Source organism: Phacochoerus africanus, chromosome 6 (genome assembly GCF_016906955.1).
Source record: "Phacochoerus africanus isolate WHEZ1 chromosome 6, ROS_Pafr_v1, whole genome shotgun sequence".
NCBI lineage: Eukaryota > Metazoa > Chordata > Mammalia > Artiodactyla > Suidae > Phacochoerus > Phacochoerus africanus.
The window spans coordinates 94,118,245-94,141,153 of NC_062549.1; the positions used below are offsets into that span (position 1 = coordinate 94,118,245).

Below are 22,909 nucleotides of genomic sequence, written 5' to 3' on the forward strand. Positions count from 1 at the left end.
ATGGCTCAGATCGCACATTGCTGTGGCTGTGGTGTAGTCCAGCAGCTAGAGCTCCTGTTCAACCCCTAGCCTGGGAACCTCCATAGGCCATGGTGCAGCCCTAAAAAAAGAGAGAGAGAGAGAGAGAGACAGAGGAGGGACATGTGCCTTCATGACAGGAGGGAGAGGGGGAAGGTGATGAGGGAGTGTGGACAGAGTGTCAGGTATTAGGAAGGATCTGGCCAGGATGAGGGTGGCTGCCTGGTCTTTCTATAAATTCCATCCACCAAGAGTTGAAGCCAACTGCTGTAGTGGGGATGGGAGGCTGAGGAGGAGTCACAAGAAATGTGGGAGAGCTGGAGGCAGCAATTGCGGAGCTGCAGCACGGATTCCGTGATGGATGAGGGATTGCCTGGCTGGCCAGCAGACACACAGGCATTGACCCCAAAGGCAACATTAGAGGCACCCTCTAGCAGTGCGTGGAGTGGAAGGAAGGGCAGTGGGGCTGGTTGGGGGCTGGAAGGGAGCTGGCAGGGCCAAAGAAGTGGTCTGGAGTTCGAGAGAACAACCACCCCACAAACCTACCAACGTCCTTCACCCGCCTCTTCCCCTTACATTCCGGCAGTCCTTGGCTGGAGCCTCTGCTCCAACAAAAACCGCACTAGTCGGTAAGCTTTGTCTTTTTAATAAAAAATAAACTGTCTGTGACAAGCAGTTTCTGACTCCTGAAACAGAGGAGAGGGGAGAGGAGAGGGGACCAGGAGTCAGCCAGGGAAAAGGAGGGAACAAGGCTCAGATGACTCCTGCCGGTCTAGCCAGGCCAGAAGGGATCAAATCTGCCCCAACTGAAGCAAGAAGGAAGGAGGTCAGACTTCAGGAAGGACCTCCAGGTACACAGTTGATTTGATAAGAGGAGCACGAAGGGGCAGCTCCCTGCAGAGCCCTGAAGACCCCTGGGAGAGGGGAGTGTGGGTGGCCAGGGTGGCAGCTGCTTTCAGAGCGGAACCTCCAGGTGCCGTGTGCTATCTTACTTGCTTAGGTGTTTCATGTTTTCGGGTCCCCTGCAGAAGTATGTTTCTGGAGTGTCCCGAATGGCCAGAACTGAAGGCTCCTCGAAAGGTCCTCCTATCATAGCCTAGGTCCAGGTCTGGGGTGGCCCCGTTAGGCCACATGCTTGGTAGAAGGGAGCCCCATAGGGGAGTCAGGCCTCTGTGCCCAGCCCTGCTGAGTGCAATCAGCAGCACAGAGTGGGAGGAGAAGCTCCTCTTGCGGGAAGAGGGTGGTCTCTTGTGCTACTCCCATCCTACTCAGGGCTGCACTGCTGCTCCAGGTCCCCCCCAGCCAGCATGGCCAAGAACCCTGCCCTGTCCAACAGCCCCAGCTTGTACCCAGAGTTTAAGCCACCTCAGTGCCCTGCAAGTTGTGGTCGGCGGCATCCACATCACAGGCAGAGATCCTGCATTCCTTGGTGGGTGGGAGGCACTGCTCCTGGCTCAAGGGGGCCTTCTCCCCGGGGGGCAGGGTCCCACAGCCTTGGACCTTTCCCCGGGCTCGGAGGGCCCCCAGCGGGGAGGCGAGGAGGATGATGAGGGCTCCTGAAAACACTAAGGCGAGAAGCACAGTGACGGTGATGAAGTGGGGCCAGTAGGACCGCTGGGCAGCTGGGGCAGCCCCACCGCCGACCCTGGTCAGCGGGGCTTCCACGCGCTCCCGGGGGATGCCTGCCAGTTTGGGATCCAGGGCCAGGGGCTGGTCCTGACTGTCCACCCAGTAGGAGACCACAGGGTATGAGAAGTCATTCTCGGTGGCCCAGCACTGATAGAGACCCCCCACACCATCTCGCAGCAGCAGCAAGAGGGAGCCGCGGTAGACCATGGAAGAGGTATCCGGGATTGTCGTTGTGCCATGACTCCAGTGGTAAGAGGCCAGAGCTGAGAGACGGGGGCAGGGGAGCTCCAGGATGGAGTTGGGGATGGCCAGGACTTCTTTGACTGCAGATGAAGGAAAGGGGCAAAAGGATAAGGGGAGAAGCCAGGAAGGAGGCAGTCTCTACCCTACATTTGGACCCAAATTCCCATCTCTAATTTCTTTAAAAATTTTTTTTTTCTTTTTCTATTTCTTTTCTTTTTTCTTTTTCTTTTTTTTTTTCATTTTTGGCCACCCAGCAGCATATGGATTTCCTGGGCCAGAGATCAGTGCTGGGCCTGGGATCGAACCTGCGTCCCTGTTCTCCAGAGACACCACCCATCCCACTGCACCACAATGGGAACTCCCCATCTCCAACTTCTATTTCTTTTTCTTTTTTTTTTTTTTTTTGGTCTTTTTGCCTTTTCTAGAGCCGCTCCTGCGGCATATGGAGTTTTCCAGGCTAGGAGTCAATCAGAGCTGTAGCTGCTGGCCTTTGCCACAGCCACAGCAACGTGGGATCCTTAACCCACTGAGCAAGGTCAAGGATCGATCCCGCAACCTCATGGTTCCTAGTCCGATTTGTTAACCACTGCGCCACGATGGGAACTCCTCTTTTTTTTTTTTTTTTTTTGTCTTTTTAGGGCCACACTGTCGGCATATGGAGGTTCCCAGGCTAGGGGTCCAATCGGAGCTGCAGCTGCTGGCCTACACCTACACCATAGACACAGCAATGCGGGATCTGAGCCATGTCTGCAACCTACACCACAGCTTACGGCAACACTGGATCCTTAACCCACTGATCAAGGCCAGGGATCAAACCTGTGCACTCATGGATGCTAGTCAGGTTCATTAACCTCTGAGCCACAATGGGAACTCCTCCTCCAACTTCTATCTCACTTCCCAAACTCTGACCCCTTTCCTAGCTCCAGTCTGGACCCCAAATTAACCCCCAGTCCACCTGACTCCATCTCTGACACCAAAACCACTTCAACCTCAATCCTGAATCCCAGCTTGGAATTCCTATTCCTCTTCCCTATAGCCAACACCAAAATCCATCCCAACTCTGGGTGTTCAGGTCTCAAGCGAGGCAGGTGCTGGGGGGAAAAACTGAGGCCAGAGCACCCACCCCCACCCAGAAATCCTCCCCTGCCTTTGTGCCTCCCTTGATCCCACACTCACTGATTTGGGGGCGGATCTGAGGCCCAAGGCTCCTGCCCCTGGGGCCATTGGCACACGCCCACTCTGGGTTCCCTTGCTCCATGTCCTGCTTCCAGAACTTCCTGAGATGGCAGGGAAAGCAAAAATGATCCCTTGAAATGAACAAAAGTGGGAAGAGGAGGGAGCGAGAGGGAAGTGCAGCAGGGGAAAAAGGTGCGTTGTCGTGGAGACAAGGCGGAACCAGGGGCGAGGTGTGGGGGGTGGGGGGAGCTCGGGGTGGCCTTGAGTAGCTCACAACTGCCTGGTGCAACTCCACCCCGGAGGAGCCCACCCCAGGATGAGGAATCTTTGAGGGACTGCATTAGCAACACCTAGAGAGAGGATGATTGGGAGCATAAGCTGGGTAACTAGGGTCCTGGCAGGCCAGCTCCGGCCACCAGCCAGGGCTGGCACTCACGGGATAGGGGTGGGCAAGAGGCGGCAGTTTTGGGACTGGGGGTCCCAGGCACAGTGGGGGTCCCGGGCAAGGACACAATCCACACAGCTCTCATAGACACTGCAGTTGGCTCGGGGAACTCTCCAGATGCCTCCTGAGAAGCCTGCAAACACGGCGCCCTGGAAGAGAGGTGGACAGTGTCAGGATACCCCTGCCACAGCCACACTAGGTGAGGACCCAGGCCCTGCCTCATGGGAAGGCCATGTGATGGTCAGGCCCCTTCCCACCTGGGTAGGGGCCAGCTGCAGGTTACGAACAGGTTCAGGGTCCGGGAACAGCTGGATCTCCTCCACCAGATAAGCACTGCTACCCCCACTCACCACGGCCTTGTGGAGGGACCCTGTGCCTGTGGAGAGACAGAGAGATGAAATGTCTCGCCCTATCTACAGACCTTTCTCGTGCTCCCTCCCTGACTCCAGGTGGCAGACCTTTCTCGTGCTCCCTCCCTGACTGCAGGTGGCCTCCCCAGCAGTTAGAAAGTTCCTGTTAAAATGTGCACTGGACACAGATCTGTCAGACCGTTTCCTCCTATGCCACGGAGATGGAGCTCTCTCTCTCCTTTTTTTCTTTCTTTCTTTTTTTTTTTTTTTTGTCTTTTTAGGGCTGCACCTGTGGCATATGGAGGTTCCCAGGCTAGGGGTCGAATCAGAGCTGCAGCTGCTGGCGGCCTACACCACAGCCACAGCAACTTGGGATCTGAGCTGCATCTGTGACCTATACCACAGCTCATGGCAACACTGGATCCTTAACCCACTGAGCAAGGCCAGGGATCGAACCTGAATCCTCATGGATACCCGCTGAGCCATGACGGGAACTCCCAGAGCTCTCTTACAAATGGCTGGGAACCCCTTGCCTCTCTGCCCTCCCTTTGCAACTAACTGATAAAAACTCCATCCCTGGAGGAACCCAACCATCCCTTCTCCATGGACATGAGGTAGTGGACAGCTGAGCGCTTTTGTAGAAAATCACATCACCAGCCTCCCTCCTGCCATCGAAAGTGTCTCTACTCAGAGGCGCTTCAGTGAGGCCTACCCTGACCACCCTTTTAAAAACTGCTACCTCCCCAACCGGCATTCCTGACTACCCCTCACACCGCTCTATTTTCTAACTTCATACTGTACCAAGTAAGTGACTTATTCAGTAGGATTATTGTCTGTTCCCATGCATTCCTTTTTTTGTTTGTTTTTTTGCCTTTTTTCTAGGGCTGCTCCCATGGCATATGGAGGTTCCCAGGCTAGGGGTCCAATCCGAGCTGTAGCCGCCGGCCTGCACCAGAGCCACAGCAACATGAGATCCAGGTCACGTCTGTGACCTACACCACAGCTCATGACAACACTGGATCCTTAACCCACTGAGCAAGGCCAAGGATCGAACCCACAAACTCATGGTTCCTGGTCGGATTCGTTAACCACTGCGCCACAACAGGAACTCCCCCATGCACTCCTAAAGGACCTAGCTTTCTGTCCGTTTTGTTCTCTATTATATACACAATATATGCACAGCTGATGTCCTAAAAGAATGAATGAACCTAATGTGTTTCTTCCAGTAAAGCTCAAGGTCATTCACCTCAGCCAGGCCCTCAATTTATATGCTTGTCGAGCTTCCCCATCCATCCCCCGCTGACTGTCTCTCCTTTTTTCTGTTCTAGTTTTTTTTTTTTTTTTTTTGGTCTTTTTAGAGCTGCACCTTTGAATCGGAGCTGCAGCTACAGCCCGCCTAAGCCACAGCCACAGCAGTGTGGGATCCAAGCCGCATCTGTGGCCTATACCGCAGCTTGAGTTGAGCGAGGCCAGGGATTGAACCTACATCCTCATGGATACTGTTTGGGCTCTCAACCCACTGAGCCACAGTGGGAACTCTCTGTCTCTCCTTCTTTTCATGATGAATATTTGAACCGATCCTTTCTCTCCTCAAACCTCTTGCCTTTTCTGCCTCTCGATCCCAGCTCACGACCTTTCATCCTCCTACTGCATAGAGAACAAAAAAGCCTTCACGTAAGAGCTCCCCCTGCTTCCTGCCTGTGTCCCCTGAGTCTAGACATGTTCCCCTCCAATCTTACCCCCCTTCTACACCTTCATTCCCATCCCGGAAGAGATGCTGTCCCCCCTCCACTCACAGCCAGCCCCCGACCTGTGAACTGGACCCTGGCTTCCTGCTTCCTCTGCAACTTCACCTGCCAATTAGCCCTTCGCCTGCCCATCTCCTCACCATCGCCCTCTCTACTGGATCCTGAGGATTTTTCCCATCTTTAAAAAGAATGCTGGCTGGGAGTTCCCATCGTGGCACAGCAGAAACAAATCCGACTAGGAGCCATGAGGTTGCAGGTTTGACCCCTGGCCTTGCTCAGTGGGTTAAGGATCCAGCCTTGCCACAAGCTGTGGTATAGGTCGAAGACGCAGCTCAGATCTGGTGTTGCTGTGGCTGTGGTGTAGGCTGGCAGCTGTAGCTCCAATGAGACCCCTAGCCTGGGAACCTCCATGTGCCACAGGTGCGGCCCTAAAACGCAAAATAAATAAAGAAAGAAAAGAAAAAGAAAAAGTAGGCTGGCTGGATCCCACACCCTCCTCCAGTTACCTTCCCCTCCCCTCTTCCCCTTCACAGCCAAGCTTCCAGAAGCGTGATCTACTTTCACTGTTTCTAGCTCCCCCTCTATCCTCTCTCACTTTTCATCTCTAGCATCACTTCCCCCATTAGATAAACAGCTCTTGCTAAGGCCACCAGAGCCCTCTGTTTCTCTCCCCCACAGACCGAAAGCTCAGAAAAGGTAAAGGCTGTTTGGTTCCCCCACTGTATTTTCAGAGCCTAGCAGGGGACAAGGCACAAAGTAGGCGCCAGGGTACTCAGAACACATTTGCTGAATGAAGCCATGAGTGAATGAACTCAAAGCTTTCCCTCTTCAGCCTGAGTTGCAGCCCCTGCTCCAGTGCCCTGAGGGATGTCCTGGAGCCCTTCACTCACTGGTGCCCAGGTACATGACCAGATGGCTGTGCCCATCGATGCCCTGGGCTGTCTCCACTGCAAGCTGTGTGTACTCCACACCAGACTTCACCAGCAGGGGTGTCCCAATCACCGGCTCATCCATCAGGAAATGGTCCTTCATGAAGGTCAAGGCTTTATCAGAGGAGGGGCCCTCTGAGCACTAAAGGGGGAAGGAGACAAATCAGGTCAGATTTTTTCCTTCTTTTATTTATTTATTTATTTATTTTTATTTCTTCTTCTTCTTCTTTTTTTTCTGTTTAGGGCCGCACCTGGGGCATGTGGAAGTTCCTGCGCTAGGGGTCAAATCGGAGCTGCAGCCGCTGGCCTACACCACAGCCATACAATGCCACATCTAAGCAGCATCTGCGACCTACACCACAGCTCATAGCAATGCCGGATCCTTAACCCACCGAATGGGGTCAGGGATCGAACCCATATCCTCATGGATACCAGTCAGGTTCTTAACCTGCTCACAGTGGGAACTCCAGATTTTTCCTTCCTTTAAACTCACCCACTGCCTCCTCCCTCCCTCCCCCTTGGCTAATCTCCTTTGCCTTCTGCCCTCTTGGCAGCCCTCATCTCATGATGATAATTAAAGCCAGACTCTGGAGGTGCTTGGCTTTGAATTCCAGTTCTGAATTCAGCGTGTCTGAGGTTCCTTAACAGTGTAATGGGCCCATTACCAAGACTTCATAGGCTCGCTGTGAGGATGAAATGCACTAATACATAAAAGGTCATTAGAACAGAGCTTGACGTGAAGTAAATACTTGTTAAATGTAAGTCATCATTATTTTCTTCCACCATCTACCTGCACCAAGGATACCTGACCACCAGCAGGAAGTAGGGTGAGGGTCCCTTGCAGGGAAGCACTACCTGTATTCAGGTCTATAGACCCAGGATTAGCATAGGACCTGGCAAACAGGTGGTGCCCAATAAATGTTCACTGAGTCAGTGACTGAATGAAGGATGTCACAAAAAGGGGTGGTGTGGCAGGGGGTGTTTTTATCACGGTTTGGCATGAACTTGATGCATGACTCTGAACATCCCTTTTCCATTCTGGGCCTTCTTTTTCTTACCCATAAAATGAGGGGGTTGGACCGGCTGTTCTCGAAGAGGCCCTGCCAACACCAGCATATTGTGGCTCTGGGACACCTGTGTCCTGATCTTTGGTCACGATTCTTGTCCTCCATTTCCAAGAGCACTGTCTTAACACCAGCCCCAACTCTGTCACTTACAAGCTGTGTCCTCAGACAGGTTTCCCCACCTCTACGAGCTGCAACTTCCTCATCTGTAAAGTGATGTAGTAACATCTGTATCTCATTTTGATGCCAGAATGAGCACATGCACCTACTCTTGCTTCCTCCTAAAGGGACTTTTTTTAAAGGTATAAACCTACAGGGATGGGGAGAACAGGAAAGGAGGCAAAAGCAGCCACATTTTGGAAGATGGAAAGTAAACAAAAATAGGAAAAGACTTAGGAAAAAAAATCTCCTTAAGCCAGTTCAGGGATAACCATCAGACTGATAAAGTAGAATTCTTGAAGTTCATGAGTTAGTGGCCCCAGTCACCTCTGGAAATGGCATCAAGGAGGGGCTGAATAAACAAGATTATTTGAGGAATTCCCATTGTGGCTCAGTGGAAACGAATCCGACTAGGAACCATGGGGTTGCGGGTTCAATCCCTAGCCTCTCTCAGTGGGTTAAGGATCCAGCGTTGCCGTGAGCTGTAGTGTAAGTGGCAGACTCAGCTCGGATCCTGTGTTGCTGTGGCTGTGGCTGTGGCTGGCAGCTGCAGCTCCAATTGGACCCCTAGCCTGGGACTCTCCATATGCTATGGGTACAGCCCTAAAAAGAAAAAAAAAAAAAAAAAGAGATTATTTGAAAGTCCATTGAGGTAGGCAGGTCTCCTCTCAGCTGCATGCAGCTGAGTGACTGTACCTTCCACATCCTGGCCCAAGACTGGAGGTTTATTCTCTGAAGAGGTTAAGAGAAAGGGACTCTGAACAGGGGAGAGCAGAGAGGGTTAAATAATGGAAGCAGGGGATTAAATGCAGGTAGACACCATACCGACTGAGACTCTTCTCCCACACCTAGCCCTCTTTCCCCATGACACCAGGAGCCGGATCATGTCCCTCCAAGCAGAAGACTGGAAGAGTCTGCTCTGAGAAAACTGACCAGTGGTCCAAGAGGAAAGGCTAAAGACACTGTCATTGACGATCCCCATCAAGACAGCCCAGCCAGACCACCCTCAGTGGAGCCATAATGGAGCTTGAGTTGTCAGGTCATAGTCAGGATGCACAGAGTCCAAAGAGCTTCATAGTCCCTTCCCTCTTAAATATGAGTAGATAGCTAAGGATCACCAGTTACATCCATGAAACCATGACCATGAAAGAGATCAAAATAAATAGGCAGAGCCTCCTTGCCCGCCTGAGTGCATCTCTCACAAGCATCCTATCTTAATAAATCTATTTTATCCCTATCAAAAAAAAATAAACAAATAGAAAATATGCACAAATACCAAAAATCTAAGAGGAAATAGGAATTATTCAGAGAAAAGAAAACTTCACACCAAAGAATCATTTCTATCTTAAGAGAGATAAGTATGAAAATAGTATACCCATGAAACAAGAACACAATGTTGCAAAAGAGGAGTTCTGGTTTCAAAGAGCATGGCCAGAGATTACACAGTCCTGAAGGAAGACCACACTACCATGATGAGGTAGTTTTGCTCCCTCAAATCAAACTTTAATCTCTACACTCTCTAGATCTGTACCACAACTGCAACAACACCAAATCCAAACCCCCTGCACAGGCCGGGGATCAAACCCATACTTCTGCAGTGACCAAGCTACTGCCATCAGAATCTTAACCCATTGCACCATAGTGGGAATTCCTAAACTATATATATATGATGGGTTTTTTTGTTGTTGTTCGTTTTTTTTTTGTTTTTTTTTTTTTTTTTTTTTTTTTTTTTGCTTTTTAGGGTTACATCCTCACCATATGGAAATTCCCAGGCTAGGGGTCGAATCGGAGCTACAGCTGCCAGCCTACATCGCAGTCACAGCAATGCCAGATCCGAGCCGCTGCTGTGACCTACACCCCAGCTCACGGCAGTGCCGGATCCTTAACCCACTGAGCGAGGGCAGGATCGAACCTGCATCCTCATGGATGCTAGCTGGGTTCATTAACCGCTGAGCCATGATGGGAACTCCCCTGCTGACACTTTGATTTCAAATGCCAGGATTCCGGAATTCTGAGCAAATACCTTTCTGTTGCTTTAAGCCACCAAGTTTGTGGTAATGGGTTATGGCAGCCCTAAGCAACTAATAGATTAAATGATATGATGTCCGGAATTTGCTTCAACTTCAAAATAATAAGAGGAAAAATGGGTGGGGTATAGATGAAACAGTTGGACTGGCTATGAACTGAAGCTGGCTGATGGGTGTATCGTTAGACTACACTGTCTACTTTTTCTTTTCTTTTCTTTTTTTTAGGGCTACACCTGCAGCATATGGAAGTTCCCAGGCTAGGAGTCCAATCGGAGCTGCAGCCACTGGCCTATGCCACAGCCACAGCAGTGCCAGATCCCAGTTGCATCTGTGACCTAAACCACAGCTCACGGCAACGCCAAATCCTTAACCCACTGATCGAGGCCAAGGATCAAACCCACATCCTCCTGTATACAAGTCGGATTCGTTACTGCTGAGCCACAGTGGGAACTCCCTATACTGTCTACTTTTTGTATGTTTCTTAATAGGACATATTTATGAAAGAAATGTTCAAAACTCAAAAAAATGTTAGCAGAAATTTAAAAATTGGATAGAAAGATTAGAAGATAAAATTAAGATACTCTCCCAGAAAGTGGAACGAAACCAAAGATTTGGAAAAAAAATTTTTTTAAGGAATTCTCTGGTGACACAGCAGGTTAAGGATCCAGTGTTGTCACTGCTGTGGTGTGGGTTTGATCCCTGGCCCAGGAACTTCTGCTTGTGATAAATAAATAAAAAGGATTTTAAGTTATCGGACCAGTCCAGGAAGGCCAGAAAGAAGTGAGAAAACATTCTAACCTTAGAATATCAGCGCCAGGAGTGCCCAGTGTGACTCAGTGGAAACGAATCCAACTAGTACCCATGAGGATTTGAGTTCAACCCTGCTCAGTGGGTTAAGGATCTGGCGTTGCCATGAGCTGTGGAGTAGGTTGCACACACAGTTTGGATCCTGTGTTGCTGTGCTGTGGTGTAGGCCAGCAGCTGCAGCTCTGATTCGAGCCCTTGCCTGGGAACTTCCAGATGTGGCAGGTGCAGCCCCAAAAATAGAAAAAAAAAAAATTGTTGAATGAAAAGGAAACAGGAGAAAACTTCTTAAAATTGAAAGAACTAAATTTCCAGGCTTAAGAAGCAAACTGAATGTCCAGACAATATGTGAACAGAATCCCATCAAGGCACAATATTGTGAAATTTCAAAACAACCAGGGTCCGAAAAGGCACAACAAGATTCCAGGGAGAAAAAAACAGGTGACATTCAAAGAGTTAGAAATCAGAATAGCTTTAGACTTCTCCATAGCAGCAATGGAATCTAGAGGAAATAGAATAAGCTTTCGAGGTTTTGAAGGAAGACTATTTCTAGGCTAGACTTTGGATACACCTAGACAAACTATCCTGTGTGAATGTAGAATAGACATTTTCAGATATTCGGGGTCTCAAAAAACTTTACCTGCTCTATATCCTTTTCCAGTAACCTACAGAGGCTCTCCTCCACTAAAGTAAAGATAATGAAAAGGAAAAAAAGAGAAAAGAGGAAGCTGTGGGTTGCAAGAAATACCAAATGGTCACAAGAAAGCGGCAAAGGGAATGCCCAGAATGATGAGGAAGGGAGATTCCAGGAGGGCAGCTGTACCCCAGATGTTGATAAGCTGCAGAGGAAGTCCAGGCTGCAGTGGATAGGAAAGATCTCCAGGAAAACGAAACTCTTAGAACACTTAATGGATCTGTTTTCAGAATAGATTCGGATAACTGAGGAAGGGTTTGGGGTTGAAATAAAGAGCTTAGAAAACGAAGCAAAAAAAAAATTAAGATAAATTACTAACCCTAAGGAAAATGAAAAATTATGGAAAAAGGAAAAGTTATCATGGGGAGTTCCTGTCGTGGCGCAGTGGTTAACGAATCCGACTAGGAACCATGAGGTTTCGGGTTCGGTCCCTGCCCTTGCTCAGTGGGTTAATGATCCGGCATTGCCGTGAGCCGTGGTGTAGGTTGCAGACGCGGCTCGGATCCCGAGTTGCTATGGCTCTGGTGTAGGACAGTGGCTACAGCTCTGATTGGACCCCTAGCCTGGGAATCTCCCATATGCCGTGGGAGCGGCCCAAGAAATAGCAAAAAGACAAAAAAAAAAAAGAGAAAAGTTATCATGGCTTACTACCTGGCTCAGTTATGAATAATAAGTCATAATACAAATATTGATAAAATCAAAATTACTATAAAAGTCTATTGGGAGATAGGGGTGTGTGCAGGGGTGTGTTGGTAAGGCAGCTCTGGGATGATGGGTGGGGGAACCTTGATTTGAAGTGTGTGCTGATTTCCATGATGCATTATTCCCACCATGACTGACTTCAAGCTATCCATGTAATGTCATGGGAGGTGGATTTGGAAAGGGTTCTTGCAAGTTGCTGCAAGCCAGTTCCAGCACATGGCTGAGTGGGGGTGGGGAGGTGGGGGGACATGGTTAAATCCTCACCATCCAGAATGGGAATTCAACAGTTATTGCCTGAAACTGAAACATCAAGAAGTAGCAATAAGGAGTTCCTGTTGTGGCTTAGCAGAAACGAACCTGACTAGTATCCAGGAGGAGGCAGGTTCGATCCCTGGCCTCACTCAGTGGGTTAATGATCTGATGTTGCTGTGAGCTGTGGTGTAGATTGCACATGCAGCTTGGATCCTGAGTTGTTGTGGCTGTGCTGTAGACCAGCAGCTGCAGCTCCATTTTGACCCCTAGCCTGAGAACTTCCATATGCTGCCAGCGCGGCCCTTAAAAAAAAAAGTAGCAATAAAAATATTTAGAGATTTGGAGATATATATCAAATGAATCAGCTAAAAGAATTGAAGGTGGCTGTCTCGAGAGCAGGAAAAGTGCTGAGGATAGGGAATAGGGCTGTTTTTTGTAATCAGCCATGCAGTTTTATATGACTCTTTAAATGTTGTACATATATGACTTTGATCAAAAAACAAAACAAAAATGAAATAAGAAATGCAAGTGATGATGCCCAAGACAGTCCTTGGTGTTAGCCTGTGCTCCTTTGTTTCCTTAGTGATATGCCCAGGTATGTGGCGTGCACTTAGCTGGGGTGAAGAGGGTACTCCTCTGTGTTTAGGGTGAGGTTGGACAGCTGGAATGGGTATATATTTGAGCAGACAGGACTTGGGAGTGTGGGGAGCACTCACATTTGTTGGGCATTTTTACTATGCCTTGACAGGTGTTTTGACATGCATGTTACGTGCCTGGGAGGAGGGGCTTCATTCAGTGGGTTTGGGAGTACTCACGCTGCCTGGCCGGGGACTAATATCAGAGAACCCGTAGGTAGTCCAGCGTGAAGTCTCTTTGTTCAATTCCTTGTACTTTCCCTCAAAGACACGCTTGATGTCCTTGAGAGAAAAAGCACAGACAGCAGAGCTCCGGGTCCCACCGACCCGCCTAGAGACAGCCAGAGGGGACATTGTCTGTAATATCCTCTGCTGTGCCAGAACTCCCCCTCTAGCCCTTACTTCCCACCCCACCCCCACTCCCCACCTCTGCCCTCCCACCTGGGGTTTGGTGAGAAACCCCAGAAGAGCTGGGTCAGGCCCAGCTGTGGTGATAAGGGCAAGGAGAGCCCCAGACTCTAGCCCATCTTAGGATCTGAGATGTGACTATCGTTAATGAGAATTAATTGGGCTCAGGCCCTGGGGTGCCTCCTGCCCTTCCTGCCCAGACTGGGTCTCTATGGGAGGGACAGTGTAACCAGCTCCCTGACAAGCTCCAGATGAAGTGCTCTTGCTTGGGGTCCCAGGATTTCCTGGTCTTCAGATAACCAACCATAACCTGACTACAAGATGATGTTTATTCCTTCAGCCCTGATCTGTGGAGGCAAAAGATCTGTCCCTCTTGTTCTCTTTAACCTGACAGTGGCTTACACCATGTTCTCAGTTCTGGATGCCACAGGTACCAGACCCTGCTTACAACAATAGATAACTTTGGGTCTTTTTAGGGCCACACCTGTGGCATATGGAGTCGAATCAGAGCTACAGCTGCCTGCCTACGCCACAGCCACGGCAATACAGGATCCAAGCCACATCTGCAACCTACATCACAGCTCATGGCAACGCTGAATCCTTAACCCCCAGCAAGGCCAGGGATCGAAACTTCATTCTCATGGATGCCAGTCAGGTTCGTTAACCGCTGAGCCATGATGGGAACTCCACAGATATCTTTGGTACCTGACACACTGTCAGCAGGTACCTGAACCCTGTGGGCCAGACCACAGCAAATAAGTTAAACTTTCTCAGCTTCCAAGCAACGACTTTATTTTTATCTTATGTTGCTGATGATGTTTCGCTCTTCACTCTGACCATTAGGAAGCCCAGAGGTATATATGGGTCAGCATCCAGAGACTGTATAAATGACAAACATTTATAATGTGCTGACCCTATCTCTGGCTTCTCTTATTCTCCTTTTTTTAACACTTCCTCATAGGTTTTAACATTTGCCTTTCATAAGCTGCCTCCTATCCTTTTTGGAACCAAGCAGGGTATAAACTAATCAGAACTTTTCTGATTTACCTTAAGGGCATGAGTCAAATTCCTGGAAGACAGTGATCAAACACCCTCCTATGCGAAGTGTAGAGTGTGTGCTTGGCTCACATCAGTTCCTACCTTCCCTGGTGAGCCAAGGCAACATGGGTGCTGATCCCAAATCCCGCTTCCAGACCCAAGTTCTCGCCTAGCTGCTCACCACTGAGAGGTGAAGACTGCGTAGACATGGGGATCAGTGGAGTAATTGTCTGCCAGCAGAACGGCGTGGCGGATGACGTTGAAGGGCAGCTGTCCGGGCTGGGCGCAGAGCAGCTGGGCCTTCAGGAAGGTGGTCCACTTTTTCTGCAGTAGCTTTTCTCCCCCCACGTCGTTCTAGGGGCATCAGAGGAGTCAGAGGGCCCCGGGTGTCCTCCCCCTTCCCCTCCCGGAAACCACGCCCTCTCCCTCCCACTCGATTGGGTCCTAAATGTCCAGCCCCGCCCACGTCACACCCTCATTGGCTTCTCCACGATCAGCCCCGCCCCCCACCCCGCTGGCCGACCTTGCAGACTCTGGCCACCCGGGATGTGTGGAGCTTCTCGAAGAACTCGAACTCGCTGGCTGTCTCCGCGAAGAAGAAGTAGACGACCTGGGTCGAAGGAATAGCTGCCACAAAGGAGGCGTCCGCTGCCAGGGCGGAGTAGATAGGCTTAGAGATGGAGCACCTGGATGCCCTGGCTTCCCCTCTGTGAAAACCCTTGGCTCTGGAAGCGGGGTGACATGATGCCTCGGGTCCCACAGTTGGTCGAGGCGTAGACATGGGTGGGAGGATGAAGTTGGGGAGCGACTGGTGCTTCTCTAATTTATTTACATAAGAGGAAAACTTGACGAGGACGGAAGCTTTTCTTCCCTGCTGTACCACCAGCACTTAACATACTGCTTTGCACGTAGCATGCCTCAACAAACGAGAATTGAGTGAATTAACAGCAGTTCACAGTGCCAGGTCTCCAGGACTTGGGGAAGGGGCCAGACCTGTGCTGGGTGGGGCTCAGGTCCTTACATTGCAGCCAGCGGAGGAAATTGTCGGTCTTGAGGACAGGCTGGGATCCCAGTGTGCGCATCAGGATGGGCTCACTGCCCAGAAAGTTGTTCATGGTGCCGGAATAGAGCATCCCATCTAGGGTGGGGGGAGAGGGTAGGACACCTCATCAGCTGGAGGGCACCCTGCCCTCCTCAGACCTGCCTCTGACTGGGGCAGCATTCGCATCAGTCTCTGGCCTCCTTCATTTGTTCTGCACCTTCCTGTGGAGCCCCAAAGCTCAGTTCACAGTCCCCCCCTGAGCACCAATCTTAGTTAAGTCCTTCTCCCCACAGGAAATGGTCAGCCTTGGGGCCTTTGGTGTTTTGGCACTTTTCCAGTCTTTCTCTGGCTACTCCCTCCCACATCCAGCTGAACAACTTGCTGGTTAGAATCACTCATTGTTCCCCGAAGATGGCTGTGTTTTGGGTTCCACACCGTGGATCCTTCCCTTCTCTTCCTGGAGTACCTTCCCTGCCCATCTACCTATCTTTCAAGGTCCCGCTCAAAAGCCAAAGGCTGCCACGTTCAAGAAGCCTGGGTGGGAAGTCTGTAATGGTTTGCATCTGGAAGGGCACATGGCCATGATTTCTCCTCTGTAATCCTTGCAGTTCCCAGCCCAAGGCCTGGCAGGCAGAGGAGGCATTCACACAATGGGCTGAATGTGTGCGAATTGCACAGATGACTGAATCTTGGGTCTCTTCTCTGCCTGAAACCCTTCTTGGTCCCTCCTGCCCCTGTGTATCTCTTTGTATCCATCTTGCTCCACTTCCTTTGTGGCAGCTTCAGTAGGAGCTGGTGGTTGGGGTACCTGCTTCTTCTGAATTTGTGCCCCAAGGCACCTGGCTTCCCTTCCCTCTGTCCGCTGCTTCTCAGGGAACTCTGTCAGACTCCATATGTCACAGAGTGACCTGGGAAAGCAGACGCTGGGTTGGACCAGGCAATCTGATACTCACCTGCCAAGACAGCCGTGTGCTTATGGGCGGGGTCAAAGGGGCTTTGGCCTTTCCCCTCCACGACCTTGTCCTCCAAGATGGGCAACAGGTAGGAATCTTGGAGTTCCTAGAGGGGGGGAGTGGCTGGGGGGCCAGAACGCCAGAGTCTCACGTCTGGGAAAGGAGGGGCATGAGGAAGGAAGGGAAGGGGATGTAGAGGAAAATTGGTCTGGGGCCAGGAAGCTCACGAGGGTCCCGCATCTGGAAGACCAGCGTTTTCCAGAGCTGCAGAGGGTGGGGCTGGGAGTAGATGTGAGGAGGGACTCTTGGGGCCCGAGAGCTGGTGCTGAGCAACTCACAATGAAGGTACAAGCAGGGCTGAAAGCAAAGGTGCCGCAGGTGTAGAGATGGGTGGCGTTGAAGGAGACCAGGACGCGGATAAAGTTGAAACACTGTGTCTGGGGAGGGGATAAAGAATTCAGGTCTCCAGGGCACTTGCCCCAAACTCCTGGATCCCCAGAGGCTGCTCCTCACTCCTGAGCAGGGAGAAGGGTCAAGCAATGCTGAGGTGGTTCCTGTAAGTCTATAGAACATGGTGAAGGCAGGAACCATGCAAACAAGCATCCTCTGCTGCCTGCCCCACCTGAGGTCATCCAGTGATGCTCTGGGGACAGAGTTCTTCTCTACCAGAGCCCCTATAGCCCCACCTCAACTTACCTCATTGCTCTTCTTCTTAAAGGCACATTCACTCTTTTTTCTGTCACTGGCTGGCCAGGGGATCTGCAGCGGGGCATTGGGAAGAGGGAGATGAAGGGAAAAGGTCTTCAGCCTTAGCTCTGACTACTATCCCCTCCTTGGCTCTGGTGTGAAGTTGCCAAGAGGCAATGTGGCCTGTTACATGCTGCTGGGCTATGATAGCCTCATTTTGTGACTCTGGGTATTATTCTGATGACACTGATATTCATTAGGACACAGCTCCACGGTAGAACATGGCCTGTAGAATCAGACCAGAGTTTGAATCTAAGCTCAGACACTTCCTGGTTGAGGGATCTTGGTCACTTGCACAGGCTTCTGGAGGGCACAAGTCGGCGGCATCTATAAAGCACCTAATGCCATGTGTGGTAGACATAGCAGCAGTTGACAAACCACACTTTTCCTAGGGAACTGGGAACCTCAGTTCCTGGGCCACACCTCAGAGAAGCTGCATCTGCAATCAGCTCCCCATATGTGCAGGTGGCCCACAGACCACACAACCTCAAACCACGGAGATGCTCCGTAATTGCTAGCTCCCTCCCTCCCTCTTTTCCTTCCCTCCCCCTTTCTTCTTCACATGGTTCCCTTGGTAGGGTGACTGTAGTTTAACACAGAAGCTTCAGTGATGTCTACCAGTGGGTGGATAGCACATTATTGATATAATGAGTCAATGTTTCTTTCCTATGTCAGTGATTTCCAATGATTTCCATTTTCAGCCATTTTCATAATGAATATTATTCAACCAGTATTCATGGTACCAATGAGGAGTGAGGCCACTTCAGTATTTCTTGTCTGTTATACAGGTCAGATATAGATATACCAAGAATTGCTGATTGCTGCTGATTGCAGATAACAGTAATTTGGCAGTTATTCCTGCGTAGGCAGCCTAGGCGGAGGGCGGCTGCCGGCCCCCTCTTCACTCCCAGCCCACACCCTTTCCCTGGTCTCTCACCATGTTCTTCAGCCTTGGTACCCCTGGATCCTGGATATTCAAGGCCAGAATGGCCTCACGAGCCCCCACATAGAGAGTGCCTCCGTCACCACTCAAGAGCAGAGTGTCAAAATCCTGGAGGCCCTTCTGGTGGAAGAGGCTAAGAACTCTGCGTCCGTCCCCTGTTGAGAGGTAGTGAGAAGGGGTGAGCAATGAGAAGTCGGTGGGCAGGAGTTCCCATCGTGGCTCATCAGAAACCAATCTGACTAGCACCCATGAGGACGCAGATTCAATCCCTGGCCTCACTCAGTGGGTTAAGGATCTGGGTTTAATCCCTGGCCTCACTCACTAGGTTAAGGATCTGGCATTACTGTGAGCTGTGGTGTAGGTCACAGACACAGCTCTGATCTGGCGTTGCTATGGCTATAGTGTAGGCCGGCAGCTACAGCTCCGATTTGATCCCTAGACTGGGAACCTCCATATGCCACCAGTGTGGCCCTAAAAAGCAACATCGGAAAAAAAAAAAAAAAAGTCGGTGTGCAAGAAGCTGATTTCTGAGACAACAGCGGGGAAGGGAAGAGTCGGCAGTGTGCTCCCCAGGCCTTGGCAGCTGGACCCACTCTCCATCAGCAGCTCCACCCTGCTGGCAGCCATAGGAGCTGTGTGTGGTGAGCTCCCAGTAGAGAGGAGAGGCAGCCAGAGACAGGGTAATGACAGACTGGGGATGGGGGAGGGTGGCCCACACCCAAGAAGCAGGCAAAGGGACAGGAAATAAAGTGAGGCACAAGGGAGGCTCTTCTGGGCCTGAGGGGCTGCGATGGGGGGGGACACGTTGGTCCTGACTGGCAAGAAGGCAGACAAACAAGAAGGTAATGGTGACCACAGACAGGAAAGCCAGACATCAGCAGGAGTATGTTGTTGGTACCTGTGGGTTCTAGAGTCCCACTCACCAACCCCACTTTCCTCCCCTCCTCTACTGCAGGAAATTTCCACCACGAGCATCGCTGCCACAGGTTGAGCAGAAACTTTTTCTCCAAAGTTTCCTGCAGGCACCTGGGCAGGGGATTCCAGCTGGTTGTGGGAGGCCCCCCCAGGTCTCCCCAGTTCAAGGACTGACTAGCTAATCGCTACCTGTGGAGGCTCAGAGAATCTTAGGACCAAGAGGAAGAGTTGGGGAAACATATGGCAAGGTACTGGAGGGGCCAGGCTCCCCAAAACTGTACAAACCCCCTTAGTTACTGAACTGATTGCCCTGCAGTGTGATTATCTGGCTGCTCATCTGCTTCCCCTTGGGGACCATGAACACCTTGCGGGCAGGGGGTGAGTCCTATTTTTAAAAATTTATTATTATTATTATTATTATTATTATTATTTTGCTTTTTAGGGCCCAATCCGTGGCATATGGATGTTCCCAGGCTAGGAGTCCAATCAGAGCTGCAGCTGCTGGCCTACGTAACAGCCACAGCAATGCAGGATCCAAGCCACATTTGTGACCTATACCACAGGTCATGGCAACGCCAGATCCTTAACCCACTGAGCAAGGCCAGGGATGGAACCTGTGTCCCCATGGATGCTAGTCAGATTCGTTAACCACTGAGCCATGACAGGAACTCTGAGTCCTGTTTATATTGTAATCCCAACACCTGACACAGAGGAGGCCACCCCATCAATGGGCAACATGCATTTCCTTGACCACATTGCTCCAGAAAGATGCTGAAGACACAACTGTGCCAGAGAGACCCTGTCCCTACAACTACTGACTTTTCCTGAGTCTTTTCCCTGGAGGTGAGAGGGGGCCCTCCGTCTCAGTAAGAAACGAGCCAAGCTATGCCGACAGGGTCTCAGGGCTCATACCCCAGCCAGGCCACCCCGAGGTCTCGTATGCCTGGTGTTCCCCAGTTCTGGACATGGTGCGGTCCAGCATGATATGCATGGTTGGCATCAGCCTGGTGTGAACTGGGTCACCACCTCCACAGATGCTCTTCTAGCAAGGGCCTTGGCTTTGGGGCACTTGAGGGCAGGAAAGCAGTTACCGCACTTGAGATGCCCAGTCTGATGACAGTGACATTCAAAGGAAAGCAGAATCACCAGCTTTGGAGAATCAGAAGATATGATGCCCCTGGGCCACTAGCCCCCTGACCTCCCTTTCCTCAATCTCTGGCCCCAACTGAGTTTCATCATTCACTCCTTTCTCAGTCTGAATTTCTATCGGCAGCGCTCACTCTGGCTCTGGCTGGCTCTCCTCGGCATCTCTCTCTTGGTTCCTCCATGTCCGTTTTCCTACCCCTCTCCCTCTGTTCCTTCTCTCCTTCTTCCACCCGTCTCAGGTTCAGTGTGGTCACCCCCACACTTCCCAACCATCAGACACTTACCTGCATAGTACTGGACCCTGGGTGTGGGCCCCTGCCCGTCACCCCCCGTGGTTGTTGGCGGCAACAGCAGCAGGAGCAGCTGGAAGAGGAAAAGGCCCAGGAGGCTCCAGGAGTCCAGGCCCAGGGCTGAAAGGGCCATGCTCAGCCAGAGGCTGTCACCAGATGGCTCTGGGGAAACAGGCAAGGGTACTCTCTGGGTGAGCAGTCTTTACCACATCCCCCCAGGGAGCCAATCAGATGGCCCCAGGCAGCAGAAGTGGGGAGGGGGAGGGGGAGGGGGGAGATGCAAGGATGGGGAGGGCAATTTCCTCTCTGGAGTGCCCTCAGAGAGTCTCACTTCCATCACCCTCACAGGCTCATTCTTACTCTCTCCTCTGGACAGGAGGCCAGCTCTTCCCCATTCGGCCCTTCTGATCTCTTGACACCACAGCCCTGCTCTGCCTCTTCTCACCTTCCTCTCAGGGAAGGCCTTGCTGTCTCTTCTTTGCCTGCCCTCCTCCCAAAGCCCAGAGCACAAACCAACGCCTGGTCCTGGGCAAAGGACTTTCTGGGGAACAGATTCCTACACTCACAAGACAGATTCTTCAGATCTGACGTTCCTTGAACTTTCAGATCTCTTGATACCTGGGGCCTCATGCTCAGCCCTGCCCTCTGATGACCCAAACGACAGACCGGGTCTGAATTGGCCAGCTCTGATCTCTACCCCCAGGCCCAGCTGAGCTCGGGCCTCTGACGCTCAGGCCTACAGGCCTCTTCTTGCAGGGAGGAGATGAGAGTCCGGCCCGCCAGGCTGGCCCTCAGCATTGCCCGGAAAGTGGCCCAGGCCTGGGAGTGGCTGGCTGCCTGCCTCCCAGCCTCTGCAGCTGCCGCCTCTCTCCCTGGGCTCTCCACTGCTGTGCTGTCTGTCTTCCTGGGTCTCTGCATAATCTTCCCCTGGGACTGCCACCCGCCGCCCCCCGCCTCCCTGCTCCCCATCTCATCTCACATACCCTTGAGCCAGCCACAGTGCAGAACCCAGGTGTCCAGACTCTCGGGTGGGGGTGCCATCCAAGAGGAAGGAGAAGGGGGAGTTGGTCCCAGGACCCAGAGGCAGAGGACAGAAGGCTCAGCCTGGCTGGGCCAGGAGTGTGGCCCTCCAGGTATCCATAGTGCAAAGCCAGCACTGGGAGCTCTGGGCAAGGGAAACCAGAATTTCCAGATCCTTGGCTTGACGGAAGTTGGAGGATTGGGAGGGGAATAAAAGGAGGCACACCTCTCTCTTTCGCCCTCCTCTCACCTGTCTACCCAGAAAGTTTAAAAGGCCAGAAAGTTTCTAGGTCATTTCAGCCATGCCCCTGTCCCTCTGTCGCATCACAGCCAGTCTAACCAGCCTAGCAGTGGTTTCTCCTCTTGCTCAACATTTCCCAGATACGAGACATGGCACTGTCTTTCATATTCCTCCTTTCGCTTACCCATGAGGGGCGAGCTCTTCACTCCTACCTACCAGGAAGTCCCTGCAGTGGTCTAACCTTCGAACCTCCCACTTTCAGCTGGGCTGTAGTCAGTTATTTATTTATTTACTTACTTACTTACTTAGCTTTTTAGGCCCGCACACAGGGCATAGAGAAGTTCCCAGGTTAGGAGTCGAATCAGAGCTACAGCTGCTGGCCTATACCACAGCCACAGCAATGCCAGATCCAAGCCTCGTCTGCACCTAAGCCAGAGCTCACAGCAACGCCGGATCCCTAACCCGCTGAACCTACTGAGAGAGGCCAGGGATCGAACCCGCATCCTCATGGATACTAGTTGGGTTTGTTTCTGCTAAGCTATGATGGGAACTCCTCGGCCACAGGTCTTAGTGGACATGTTGCACAGGGAACCATATTCAATATCTTGTAATAACATAATGGAAAAGAATCCGAAAAATAACCTATACTGGAAAGGAACCACTTTGTTATATTTTTGAAACACGACATTATTAATTAACTGTGATTTTTTTTTTTTTTTTGTCTTTTCTGGGGCGGCACCCATGGCATATGGATGTTCCCAGGTTAGGGGTCGAATCAGAGCTACAGCTGCTGGCCTACACCACAGCCACAGCCACTCCAGATCTGAGCTATGAGTGCGACCTACACCACAGCTCACGGCAACACCAGATCCTCAACCCACTGAGAAAGGCCAGGGATCGAACCTGCAACCTCATAGTTCCTAGTTGCATTCATTAACCACTGAGGCATGAAGGGAACTCGTATACTTCCGTTTTTTTAAGTGATTTTAAAATCAAGAAAGAACGAAAGAAAAAAGATTGCATTAGGCTCTGATCCGTGGCTTTGCTGAGGAAATTCCTCATGTAGTCTTATCTCCACCACTCTTAGGCAGCATCTGGCCAGTGGGAGGCCCAGAAAATTTCTCATCTGAGCTCACACTTCTGGAACATACTTCTCAGGCACCCAAATCCCCATTGGTGGCTCCTCACCCCTCCCTGAAGTGTCCATGGGGAACCCCATAATGCAGGGTTAATGAGGCATCTAGCACCAAAGGCTCCATGACCTACAAAGTGGGTAGTTTCCTGCCCACTC

General features: G+C 51.1%; 1 protein-coding gene across 1 annotated transcript; it reads right to left on the reverse strand.

The window, feature by feature from the left end:
- Positions 1–648: 648 nt before the first annotated feature.
- On the reverse strand, positions 649–21,528 carry SEMA4A (semaphorin 4A). Its single transcript, XM_047784326.1, has 15 exons — positions 21,341–21,528; positions 20,352–20,519; positions 18,001–18,161; positions 17,013–17,075; positions 16,655–16,753; positions 16,317–16,422; positions 15,343–15,459; positions 14,845–14,969; positions 14,503–14,675; positions 13,056–13,206; positions 6,500–6,680; positions 3,769–3,887; positions 3,503–3,660; positions 3,067–3,167; positions 649–1,970 (listed from the first exon to the last, which is right to left on the reverse strand). The coding sequence occupies exons 1-15, from the start codon at positions 21,396–21,398 to the stop codon at positions 1,375–1,377; spliced, it is 2,376 nt and encodes a 791-aa protein (XP_047640282.1). The 5' UTR covers positions 21,399–21,528; the 3' UTR covers positions 649–1,374.
- Positions 21,529–22,909: the final 1,381 nt, after the last annotated feature.